At 37.4% G+C, this 13,416-nt stretch overlaps 1 protein-coding gene across 9 annotated transcripts in view; it reads left to right on the forward strand.

Annotated features, from left to right (window-relative positions):
- The window catches only part of PPM1B (protein phosphatase, Mg2+/Mn2+ dependent 1B), a 95,104-nt gene that overhangs the window by 52,583 nt on the left and 29,105 nt on the right, over positions 1-13,416 (forward strand). For 7 of the 9 annotated variants that reach the window (XM_042932151.1, XM_042932152.1, XM_042932154.1 and 4 more), the window contains 2 exons: positions 3,010-3,869; positions 12,268-12,385. In XM_042932151.1, the coding sequence (XP_042788085.1) occupies positions 3,024-3,869; positions 12,268-12,385 (964 nt within the window). In that variant the 5' untranslated portion in view covers positions 3,010-3,023. Of the gene's footprint in view, positions 1-3,009; positions 3,870-12,267; positions 12,386-13,416 lie in introns of those variants that run through there. The other 2 variants (XM_042932157.1, XM_042932156.1) reach the window with 2 other exon arrangements.

Below are 13,416 nucleotides of genomic sequence, written 5' to 3' on the forward strand. Positions count from 1 at the left end.
AAGCTCTGTCAGATACCCATTTCCTGGACTTTGAATCTTGAGCAAGTGACTTTGAGAGGGAGACAGCAGGTAGGAACCGTTGGAGTGAGAGCAGCAGCAGCACAGAAGCAAGGCTGTTCTTGGTGTAAATTTCAGTGTTTGGCTCCTTTGTTTGGGACAGGGCTTCTTTGATGATTTTCCGAGTCAGCCTTCCAGGCGCTGTTTGGTTCTTAATGTTCCCTGTAACTTTCTATCGAAGACCCCTTCTTCCGTCCCTCCTTTCTTTATTCCTAAAAACAAATTTGGAAATAGAAATTTCCCAACTATTGTTTTAATTTTCAAAATGAGGAGTTCTTATGAATTTTGGATCTATTTGTTGAAGTGTAAAATAGTAGCACCTTAATTGCAAGAACATCAAGATGATGGAAATGACAGCACTTTTTTTTTTTCCCATAATTGATAGATGGGCTTGAAAAGTGGTTTGAGGGGTGCCTGGCTGGCTTAGTAGCTGGAGCCTGCAGCTCTTGATCTTGAGTCATGGGCTTGAGCCCCATATTAGGAACAGAGATTACTTAAAAAAAATTTAAAAGTAGGGGCACCTGGCGGGCTTAGTCAGAAATATGTGCAACTTGATTTCGAGATTGTGAGTTCAAATCCCATATTGGGTATAGAGATTACTAAAAATAAATAAATAAAAACCTTAAAATAATTTTAAAAAGTTAAATCTAAAGAAAAAAAGTGGTTTGATAAATAGTCAATAATTCAGTTAATTTGCATTTAGGTATGATCTAAGTTGTCTTTCTCAGCTGAAATAGCGATTAAAAACAAGAATCCAGGGGCACCTGGATGGTTCTGTCGGCTAAGCGTCTGACTCTTGATTTCGGCTCAGGTCATGATCTGGTGGTTCATGAGATCGAGTCCTGAGTAGGGCTCACTCTGGCAGCTCAGAGCCTGCTTGGGATTCTTTCCCTCCCTCTCTCTCCTCTCTGTCTGCCCCTCCCCCCCACTCACATGGGCACTCACTTTCTCTTAAACATTTAAAAACAAGAATCTAAATAAAAATGTACTTAGAAGTAGGCTTTCAGATTGTTGTGTCACAGTTTTAAACCAGTGCATTAAAAAATAAACATTGTATTACATTGCTGTTAATACAGAATATAGTTTTGTATACTTGAATGGAAAATAATTTTTATGTTTTTTGAATCTTACCTTTCAGAATTCCTTTTTTAAATATTTATATTTGTAATTTGTTAGTATAGTATTCTATAACTCATGAAAAATTGTAAAATTGTGTAATTTATAAATATTATATATGGTGGTTCATTGGGATTTTAGAAATAGAGATAAAATTTTATTGTAAAGTTAGGTTAAAGAGCATAGCTGAAGAAGATATGAAAAAGATTTTCATAGCTGTAAGTTATCTAGGGACTCCTGGGTGGTTCAGTCGGTTAAGCATTGACTTGATTTCGGCTCAGGTCATGATCTCACGACTTGTGAGGTCTATCCCTGAATTGGGCTCTGTGCTGACAAGCTCAGAGACTGCTTTGGATTCTCTCTCTCTCTCTCTCTCTCTCTCTCCCCCTCTCCCTCTCCCTCTCCCTCTCCCTCTCCCTCTCCCTCTCCCTCTCCCTCTCCCTCTCCCTCTCCCTCTCCCTCTCCCTCTCCCTCTCTCTCTCTCCCTCCCTGCCTCCCCCCCCCCCCCCCCCAATAACTAAATACGTAAATAAACTTAGAAAAAAAAAGACGGTTGATCTGGACTGGTGTCTTTCAAAATGTGATTCTTCAGTTGCTAGCATGCTCTTCTGAATGTCCCTATCTAAGATCTCCTGAAAAAAAATCTTTGGGTGTGTGGATGAGCTATGGAATCTGCATTTTGAGCAAATAACAGCAAACATTTTATGGTTTGACTATTTTTCAAGTACTGTTCTAAGCACACTACATTAACTCATTCTTCACTGCAACCCTGTGAAGTGTAGGTACTCTTGTTATCCCATTTGACAGAGGGGAGGTGGGGGTGCAAGTGACTAATTCAGAGCAGGAATTTGAGGTAGAAGTGACTAAGAAGCTTACGGTCGGTCACACAGCTAATGAGTGTTAGGGCCAGGATTGTAGGTAGGAAACTGACAGGGCATCTCCACGCTTACTTGGAGAACCACTACTCTAGTCCAAGTCCTTGGAAATTGGAAAAGCTTTATTCTAAAATAATAGGAAAGTCAGGAGGGAGGGCGATGCACAGTAGTACTTACCTTAGCACTACCTAGTAGTACTGTCTATGAATTTTAAGTCTTTTGTCAGTCAGCACTTAGTAAAAGTTGTCCTAATGCTACTCCATGCTTACAAAACTTGACAACAGTAAGTATGTTCTGTAGCACATCATTAAAGTTGTGTTGTTTTATTGTTTTTGCCAGAATCCCAGGTAAAGGTTTTCATTTGATACACAGTAAAGCTTTGATAAAATCAGATGTTTGTAGAATGGAGATTTTATGTTTCAATTGAGTTTTGAGGTTGTCAGGATCACTGGGGGAAAACATAATACATGCCTTTGGAAGTCTTTCTGAAATACAGTCGCATACTTTAGTACCTTAATCTATTGGAAAAAATGCCACACCAGTCTGAACTTCTATATGAACTCCAGGGTGATCTTAGTTGCATGTTTAAGAAAACTTAGCCAGGTTTTGTTTCTTTGTTTTCCTTTCTCCTGGAACAGTGATTCTCAGTGTACTGCACATATAAATCACCGGAGAGGCTTCAAAAAATTACTGATATCTGGGTCCTACCCCTAGTGGTTCTGATTTAATCGGTCTGATGATTCTAATGTGCTACGATTGAGAAACCGCCGTTCTAGAATAAGGATATGTGGGGAAATTTTCTTGGTTTCTTTTTTGTTCCAGTAAATTCAGATAACACTGAAAAATATACAAGATAGGAGTTAGTAGAGAATAGATAGAATAGTGAAGAATAGAATAGAATATAGATCATTGTCTCACAGACTGAAGCATATAACACTTGGCAATTTTTGTTTTCTTTCAGATTCATTATTAAACATGGGTGCATTTTTGGATAAACCCAAAACTGAGAAACATAACGCTCATGGTGCTGGGAATGGTTTACGTTATGGCCTGAGCAGCATGCAAGGATGGAGAGTGGAAATGGAAGATGCACACACAGCTGTTGTAGGTATTCCTCACGGCTTGGACGACTGGTCATTTTTTGCAGTTTATGATGGTCACGCTGGATCTCGAGTAGCAAATTACTGCTCAACACATTTATTAGAACACATCACTAATAATGAAGACTTTAGGGCAGCTGGGAAATCAGGGTCTGCTCTTGAGCCCTCAGTGGAAAATGTCAAGAGTGGCATCAGAACTGGCTTTTTGAAAATTGACGAATACATGCGTAACTTTTCCGACCTCAGAAATGGAATGGACAGAAGTGGTTCAACTGCAGTGGGGGTCCTGATTTCACCCAAGCATATCTACTTTATCAACTGTGGTGATTCACGTGCTGTTCTGTACAGGAATGGACAAGTCTGCTTTTCCACCCAGGATCACAAACCTTGCAATCCAAGGGAGAAGGAGCGAATCCAAAATGCAGGAGGCAGCGTAATGATACAGCGTGTTAATGGTTCATTAGCAGTGTCTCGTGCTTTGGGGGACTATGATTACAAGTGTGTTGATGGCAAGGGCCCAACAGAACAACTTGTTTCTCCAGAGCCCGAGGTTTATGAAATTTTAAGAGCAGAAGAGGATGAATTTATCATCTTGGCTTGTGATGGGATCTGGGATGTTATGAGTAATGAGGAGCTCTGTGAATTTGTTAAATCTAGGCTTGAGGTATCTGATGACCTGGAAAATGTGTGCAATTGGGTAGTGGACACTTGTTTACATAAGGTATGTAAGTCTTTTTTTATAATTATAAATACCCTGTTAATTTTGAAAAGGCACGGTAAGTAAAATTAACCAAACTTAAATTTTGAAAACTTTTCCCTTAGGGAAAACCTGTGTATTTTTAAATTATCTTCTTCATCAGAAATGACTTATTTATTTATTTGTTATTATTAATTAATTAATTTTTGGCCATCCTCGTTTATCTCAGCCTTCTAATTTGAAAATTAGGTTTAATAAGCTTGTGGCATTTGTTCTCATTTAAGTACTTTATGGCTTGTTGATGTGGCAAGGGCATCTATACAGAATTGTGCCTTTTGATTTAAATTCTCAGCACTGGCAATAAGCTGTCTTATGCCTGATTTTGAAGCAGTTTGGTGAACCATGTATATAGTATAGTTCTGTATTAGATCTACAAAAGATATGCCAGAGACCTAGGCTAAGTCAAGTTTTGTGATTTATATCTGAGCCTCCTGGCAGATGAGATGAAAACCGAAGTAAAAGTACAAATTGTGTATATCTTATTGTCTAATAAAAGCAGCTCTTTCCTAGTGATAAAATCAAAAAGGAATTTTCATGTGGCTCCATGTAAGTGATGTATGACATGGTGGAGAATATCTTAGCTTTTGTAGAAGATACCAGAGTTCTTTTCCTATAGGTGTTTTTGTCAGCAGTGATTCAAAACCAGAGACTAACGTAAAATACAATCCTGTGAAGAATTCCTGTGGAACATGAACGTTTAGTTTTATAATGTTCTGTGAATCTTAACTTGATACAGTAATAGGGAAAGAAACTCCAGACTAACTTATTTAGCAATTCCCTTCAATGTTTTTAAAGTATTCAGTAGTTTCCAATGGGTTTTGACAGTGTCTGTATAGCAATCAGGTAAAATTGGAGTTATCTGGCCAGTGCCTAGGATATGCGTGTATTGTATGACTCTGATTGAAAAGATAACTAAGGCAAAACTAATCTTTGATTATATGAAAGAAAGGTTTTGACTTATTTATTCTGTCTAGATTAGAACTGTTCTGTCTCTCCACCATGTAAGTTGCTTTGGAAGGTACAAGCATAGCCAAAAAATTTCCCAGGAGGGATCTCTGAGTCTATGGAAGTACCCAGGTTTTGGTGAAGTGTCTATTTCTTTTCCATAGAACGGGAAAAGGCAACTTCAAATAGACAAAATTTAAGGGCTGCTATTTGTAGTTGGCAGCTTTTTTCCGGAAGGGTTTTTAATGGTGGTTCCTTTAGCTCTTTTGATTTTTTTTTTCCTTAAGCGCACTGTATTCTTTTTTTTTCTTTTCTTTTCTGTTTTTTGTTTTTGTTCTTGTTTTTTTGTTTTTTTGTTTTTTTTACCTGGACAAGTTAAGCACTGAAGGTATCGATGGCTGTCAGTGATTGAATAGTCAGTGGCTCAAAAATGCCTTCTCCTTGGACTCTAAATAGAGAGATTCTGACCTGCAGCTTTTTGAGACAAAAGCAAGCAGGTGTTTTTTGGCCTGACCAGCAGATGAAAACAGAATTTTCCCTGATTATCAAACTAGTATTTACTTGGCTATTGAAAAAAATTCCAGATAATCCAGAACATATAAACACTCAACAATTTTGCCTCTCACCTAACTTGGCTACATTCATTGTTGTGGTATGTATCTTTCTAGTCTTTTTTTGCCTGCCTGTGAGTGTGTGTATTTTTATTAAAATGAGATCATTATACTTGTTATTCTACAATATGCTTTTTCATTCAACAATATGCTGTAGAGAGATCGCCATGTCTGTAGGTGTCAGTCTAAATCATTTGTCATGGTTGCATAGCATTTTGTTGAAAGAATGGCATGTAGTTTTGAAGGGAATAGCCACAATCTAGTAGGTCTGTAATTTGGAGTAAAAAAGAAGTTTGTGTTGTGGATAAACCGCACTCTCCCTTCCGTAGAAAGGATGCTAGTTTTCAGGAATTTGACTTGACCCTTCAGAATGGAGTTGAAAGGATTCTGGTAGCATATCTTCATATCTTCGCTTGATAGCTTTTATCAGTTTAAAGTGATTAAATATTCCCGTTGATGGCATTAAACATTCTGAATTCCTAGAATCTCAGAAATGATAAATTACTATAGTAATGGGACAAAAGGTTGGAACACATGATTCATTTAGTTGTAGTGGAAGTTGACCATCATAGTTCCTTTGAATGAAGCTGCATTCAAATTGAAATCAGTTTTGAGAAGCTTAATTAACTTTTATGTTGAAAGATTACAGACTTATGAATGTTTTGAACCTTGCCTGTTACTTAATGGAATTAAATATTAAACACCTTATCCATTTCTGTTTTTCTAACTCCATAATTTTGTCATTTCACTCATTTGTATTGTAAAACTAAGGGTTAGCAATATTATAAAAACATGGACGCCTGGGTGGCTCAGTCAGTTAAATGTCCAACTTTGGCTCAGGTCATGATCTCATGGTTTGTGAGTTCAAGCCCCACATGGCGCTCTCTGCTGTCAATACAGAGCCTGCTTCGGATCCTCTGCTCCTGCCATCCTCACATCAAAAATAAATAAACATTAGGGGCACCTGGTGGCTCAGTTGGGTAAGCGTCCGACTTCTGCTCAGGTCATGGTCTCACGGTTTGTGAGTTCGAGCCCCGCATCTGGCTCTGTGCTGACAGCTCAGAGCCTGGAGCCCACTTCAGATTCTGTGTCTCCCTCTCTCTCTGCCCCTCCCCCACTCATACTCTCTCTCTGTCTCTCTCAAAAATAAATACAACATAAAAAAAATAAACATTAAAAAAATTAAAATAATGTGAGTAGGGGCGCCCGGGTGGCTCAGTCGGGTAAGCCTTTGACTTCGGCTCAGGTCATGATCTCGTGGTTCATGGGTTTGAGCTCTGCATCATGCCCTGTGCTGACAGCTCGGAGCCTGGAGCCTGCTTGGGATTCTGTGTCTCCCTTTCTCTCTGCCCCTCCCTTGCTCGTACTCTGTTTCTCAAAAATAAACATTAAAAAATTAAAAAAATATATGATTAAAATAGAATATGATTACTTTGAACTTAGTCTGAAAGATTGAATACAAAATTTTAGATTTCATGGAAAGCACTTTAGCCTTGTGCTTGGCACTTAGTGATTGCTCAGTAAGTGAGAGCTACTTCAAGAGGAGAAAGCGAGAATAGACACAGTTTTTAAGTATTGAAGTTTTCGTGATAATAGATTTAAATGATGTGTTAATATTTTCTAACACTTGTCATGCCCTAATAGTTTACAAGCACTTTTATATGTTAACTCATGAAATCTTGGGAGATTGTGATAATCATCATAATCACAATAGCATCAGTAAATTACTGCTTTTTATGAGCAAACGCTATTCTAAGCACTTTACAGGTATTTTAACGCATTTAATTTTCACAACCATGAAAGGTAGTTAGCATTATTATTGCTAATGATAATCTTTTTCTCAGGATTGCCACTTAGCAATATGAAGCTGTAAGTGTTGGATGACTCTGGTCAGGCATTACTCTCTTTAAGATATTTAACTGTAGGAGAGTATAGTCCCTAAGAAAGCACCCTTCCCATTTTATTGCCAGTGCTGGCATCCATGGTATTTATGTTAATTTCAGGTTGCATAGAAAACATAGCGGCTGTTTGCATAGCCTTTCATAACTTATAAGTAACCCTCATTTATCCTCCTAGTAACCTTCTGAGGTGAACAAAATAAAAATCTATTTCCAATTTGCAATTAAGGAAATGGAGGCTTGACATTAAAAGATAGCTGTAAGTCCTGTTTTGGTGAGTGTTGAAGCCAAGAGTAGAATTCACGTTTCCGGACTCAAGTTTGGTGTGTTTATTGCCAGTATTTCTCAGAGGGTTTCATGAAAAATTTTTCCTGAAGGATAACACTAAGTACAAGATGAATAACATTTGCAAACAAATACGAAGATGTTTTAAGTAAAGTTACTAATCTTGATGTCCTTTTAAGAAATCTCATCCCCCTTAAGCAACCACATATATTCTTCCAAATAATTCTGTGTTTATTATACAAACATACAGGAGTATAAAAATAGGCGGAGGGGTTGGTTTGTTTTTTACTGTTTACAGAAATGGATCATACTATGCATGTTACTTTGCCACCTGCTTCATTTTTCTTAAATTATAAAACTCAGTGTTCCTTTAAATTGTTCTTTTATTTTTCTTTTAAAATACTATTTGAAAAAAAAATACTATTTGATATTCCTAAATTCAGTTTATATGCTACTTATCAGAAGCTCATTTATTTCATTTTGCTTTTTTTTTTTTTTTTAAGTTTTATTTTTATTTATTTTTGAGAGAGAGAGCATGCACGGGAGGGGCAGAGAGAGAGGAAGAGAGAGAGAGTCTCCAACAGGCTCCACACTGTTTGCATGGAGCCTGATGTGGGGCTGGAACTCATACACTGTAAGATCATGACCTGAGCAGAAATCAAGAGCTGGATGCTTAACTAACAGAACCACCCAAGCTTATTTATTTTAAAACATGAGATAGTACTTGATAGTTGGATAAAATTGAGGTAAGTTAATGACTTATTTTCCAAAGGCAGCATCATTCCAGATTAGTAGTCCAATACGGAAAATGTACTTGTGTATCCCCCAAAACAACTGTTCAGCTCTAAACTCAGGAGTTTTTCCATTATAGTTTTCAGAAAATAGAATTCTGAATAATGCAAAGGTAGACCTGGATCGTGTTAGAATGGAGTGTGGTTGGGTATTTTGGGGCGTGGAAGGGAAGGACTGAATGTAAAAGTATAGTCTGTAGTGTAGTGATTCCCAAACTTTCTTAGTCCCATGTTGCCGGAGTGTCTTAGTAATTTTTTCACAGTGCTACTTAGCCATAGTAATATTTAACAGATACAAGTGTTTATGTAGTGAGATGCAAACTTAATGAGTATATATGTCTTAACAAAATAATACACGTACATTGAAAAAATACTTTATTTCATTCTTTAAGAAACTACAGTTACATATTAATGAGATATGTGTACCTGTTGGTCACTGCACGACTTCTCAAACATTATAATTATTGGGCACGGCCATCTTCACTGCCTGTATCACATTGATTTTTTTTTTTTTTAATGGGACTTGCTTTTTATCACACCAACTCTTAAAACCCCGGCTTTGAAAAGATAGGATGTCATTGAGAGGAATATCGCATTATCTAATGTTAAAACTGTGAATTACTTCACGGTAGATTGTGGGGTGTCCACAGATGTGAAGTATCACTGTATTTCCCCTTATTTTTAATATCTCTGTGAGTACATCACAGCACCCTGGGGCTTTTTGGTGCACCATTTGAGAACCATGGGTTTAGTATTAGAACATAGGCTTTGGAGCCAGACAGCTGGGTTTTAAGTTATACTGCACCACATAGAATGAATTCGGGTGAAGTTGCAGTTTCTACATCTTATAAGATAGCGGTGAATGATAATATCTTTGTGGAGTTGTTGAGGGTAAAGCTCTTGGTAAGTGCCTGAATAGTTCTCTGGTTTATAGACCTCGATAAATTTTAATTCTGTAGATGATGGTTGTGAAACAGGGAGGTGAAGGAAATACAGGTTCAGGGAATAAGGTAATGGTGGAAGGGAGTGTTCTTGAAGTAATCATAGACTCCATCTCTCATGGATAGGTGAAAATTTGGTCTATTTTTGAAGTTTGGCTGGTGTTTGAACATGTAAGTAAGATAAGCACAGTACCAGGCTGAAAAAAATGATTAAAAAAATGAGGAATATTGATGGTTTACTTATCAGATACTCAGATACTCATTTACTAACCTTGGCAATGGTATTCTGTTCACAACTTACTTTCATATGCCATGTTAACACTTGATCCAGGACACTTCTTTATAACCGGGCAGCATTCAGCTTTAAAATTAACCACATCAGATTATTTTCTGTTTCCATTTAAATGCCCTTACATATGGCAGGGACGCTGGCTGCTTTGACCTAGAACTATCCGTTAGTGGTCTAATTCCTTAGAGTGGTACTGCTGTGCTGTTGTCAAAAAATAAAAAGAAGAGGCACTGAAATAATCAGTTTTAAATATCTGGCTAATTGCTTCAGTTCACCAAGCTGGATTTGTTTTGTTTTTATCATGTTTCATTTCTGAACTTAATGAAAAATTTATACTGATTATGTAAGGATAGTTTATCTCTAGAAAACTGAGGAGGCATAAAGGGAAAAACATCTTTTTAAGTTGCTGTATAAAAATTACTGAAACGCACTCATACGTTGTACTTAGGGGAAAGTCATCTTTATGTAGAAATAGAAGCATCCTTGAAATCACACATGTTTAGGTGTAAATGTAAATTATTTCCTTTATTTTTTGATATTTAAACTTCCTTAAACTATCTTTCAGTTAATTTTCCAATTGGTAGGATTTAATTTTTATAACATAAAAACCTAATGGAAATTGTGTGTGTGTGTGTGTGTGTGTGTGTGTGTGTGTGTGTGTGTGTGTCTTGAATGTCTATGGTATAAAGCTTTTCCTGACCTGAACTTACATGGTAAATCCTGTAGAATGTGTTGACTCTTTTTTTGGGTGGGAGGGGGAAGCTATTTGGAACCATGGTGTGTTTATGTGTGGATATGTATATATATTCATACAGCCATTGTAGTATTTCTAATATTAAGTCATTGTGAAAGTCTTGGTGGGTTTCATTAAAGAACGAAATTAGTTTGGACCAATCCTGATTTTTTGGAAATCTTGATTTTTTTTTTTTTTTTTCCCTCCCAAATACAGAGAATCTGGTTATATACTCATGATGTTTCTTCCTACTAAAGCATGCAAGTCTGTGAAAAGTTTTTTTTTTTGAAGCCTTCTTAAGGCCTGGCCTCCATTGCCTTCACATTTTGCAAGATCTTTCTGTCTTTTTGGCTGTGTCATGTGGGTTCCAAAAAAGTGACAAGTCTGAACAAACAGTGCCTGCCTAGATTCTGGCCATACTGAATGAAAAGACTAGAATGGATGTGGCCTAGGCTTTTTTCACTTGAGTTGGCAAAGGGCACCATCAGACAAAATAGCCTACCACCTACATTGATTTAGTTTGTTTAGAATCATAAATAGAAACCATGGGGGGGAGGAAGGGGGTTGAAAAGTCACTATTTCAAGAAGTTTTATTCTTTTTTTTTCTTTATTTTTAAAAAATGTTTATTTTTGGTAGAGGAAGGGAGAGAGCATGAGCAGGGTAGGGGCAGAGAGAGAGAGAGAGAGAGAGAGGGAGACACAGAATCCAAAACAGGCTCTAGGCTCTGAACTGTCAGCACCGAGTCTGATGCAGGGCTGGAATTCCTGAACCGCAAGATTATGACCTGAGCTGAAGTCGAACGCTTAACCTACTGAGCCACCCAGGTACCGCCCCGCCCCCCTTTTTTTAAGAGAGGAAGAGAGAGCACGTGAGCTGGGGAGAGAGAGAGAAGCTTAAGCAGGCTCCACACTCAGCGTGGAGCCACATATGGGGCTTGATCCCACGACGCTGGGATCGTGACCTGAGCCAAAATCAAGAGTTGCATGCTTAACCGAGTGAGCCATCCAGGTGACCCAAGCACTGTTTTATCCTGTTCTAAGAAACTCAGTTAAAGTGATATATCTATAGGAAAAGTAATGAGAAAGTTTTAAATTCATTTTTCATAATCTTACGGTAGTAGTCTACTTTTTAAATATAGATCATTTGTACGTGATAGTGTGATTAACAAGGCAGCAGTAAAATTTGTCCTTAAGTTAGCAGGTTTAGCTCCCCTCTGCAGACTCTGACCCTGTTTGTGATTCTGTTTAACAATATGATGGCTTTTCTTCAAAAGTTCTTCTATCTGACTGTATAGTATCTCAGCCATCCAGTTACATTCCATTGTTTGCTATCCTCGGAATGGTTTATAATCTGTTTTCTTCTCTGCTTAATTGTTCAGTATAGTCTCTTGAGTATCCTAATGATCAGTAATTTTCAGCTGTGTCAAATTCAGTGGCGTTTTGCTAGCATTGCTCTAATGCAGGTTAATTAGGTGAAAATTACACACTTGTTTGGGAAGATGTGTTTTGGGCTTGAGCCACTTTGGGAATATGTAGTCTTGAGTGGGAAACAGAGTTTAGAAGATGTAATGCATATAAAGATGCATCTCCTCATTTCCTCATTTGTGGAGTGTTGGTGGGTAAGAATAGGTACACAGAATTAAAAGTCATAAAATAATTCCAGATCTACCCCTATCTAGAGATCTTAATTCTTCAGGGAATGCTTCAAATAGTTCTTTGGAATGGAAATGAATGTGTTGAATGTGTGCATTCTGGTGATTTAAATAAACTATAATTGCTTAATGTAATTAACTCTGTTTTGAATTAAATAATAGGAAGTTGCTGGACTGTAGAAATATAATTCTTTCTTTTTCTTTCTTGAATATACAGGGAAGTCGAGATAACATGAGTATTGTACTAGTTTGCTTTTCAAATGCTCCCAAGGTCTCAGATGAAGCAGTGAGAAAAGATTCAGAGCTGGATAAGCACTTGGAATCACGGGTTGAAGGTAAGTAAGAAAGGTGCTTTTTTTTTTTTTTTTTTTTTTTTAAGAAGGAAAGGAAAAGTATTCTTCCTTGTTTATCAAGTAGTTTTTTTTTTTAATTGGGAAAAAATGACTAAGTATTTCTAAACAAGGCCTTAAAAAACAGGCATCTGTCTGCCTGAGATTTACTGTCACATCTTGGACCAGTGAGTGGGAATTGATTGGCAGGGAGAAGAGATAGGCCTATGATACCCCCAAGGAGAAAAATTCGAAAATACTGTTAAACCTTGCTATTTTATTGTCCCTTTCCTTTGTTATACTTTTATGGAGGAGTCCAGTGAAATTTGCCTCCAGGGTTATCATGAGCATCAAGTGCTATAATTCCACTAATACTAATTCCCTCCTACCAAGTTAATCATAGGAATTCATTACTGTCTGTTTTTATCTTCCCGATTAGAGTTAGCATTGGTGTTGTGAGAGATCATTGATTTTACAGTTGACCCTTGATCAGCGTGGGGGTTGGGGGTACAAACACACCACCATCCCCACCTCTTCCCCCAGCACTCCCCATAAGTTAAAAATGCACACGTAAGTTTTTACTCCCCTGAAACTTGACTGGAAACCTCACTGATGACATAGACAGTCTATTAACACGTATTCAAAGTAAGCTAGAGGAAAGAAAGTGTTGTTAAGAAAATCATAAGGAGAAAATACACTTACAGTAGTGTACTGTATTGGAAAACAGTCTATACGTGAATGGCCCCATGCAGTTCAAACCTGAGTCATTCAAGGGTCAACTGTACTTATTTTTTTAATCTTTTATTTTGCAGTAATTTTAAATTTATAGAAGAGTTGAAAAAAAAATCAGGAGAGCTCCCATGTACATGTAGTACCTTTTACTTAGATTCCCCATCTTGTTTACATTATAATTCATTTGACTTCTCTCTATATATACTTTCTGTAACATACCCAGTCTTCTCTGTCTCTGTCTCTCTCTCTCTCTCTCTCTCGTGGCAATGTCTGGAGACCTTTTTGATGTCATAACTGAGAGGGTG

Source organism: Panthera leo, chromosome A3 (genome assembly GCF_018350215.1).
Source record: "Panthera leo isolate Ple1 chromosome A3, P.leo_Ple1_pat1.1, whole genome shotgun sequence".
NCBI classification, from domain to species: Eukaryota; Metazoa; Chordata; class Mammalia; order Carnivora; family Felidae; genus Panthera; species Panthera leo.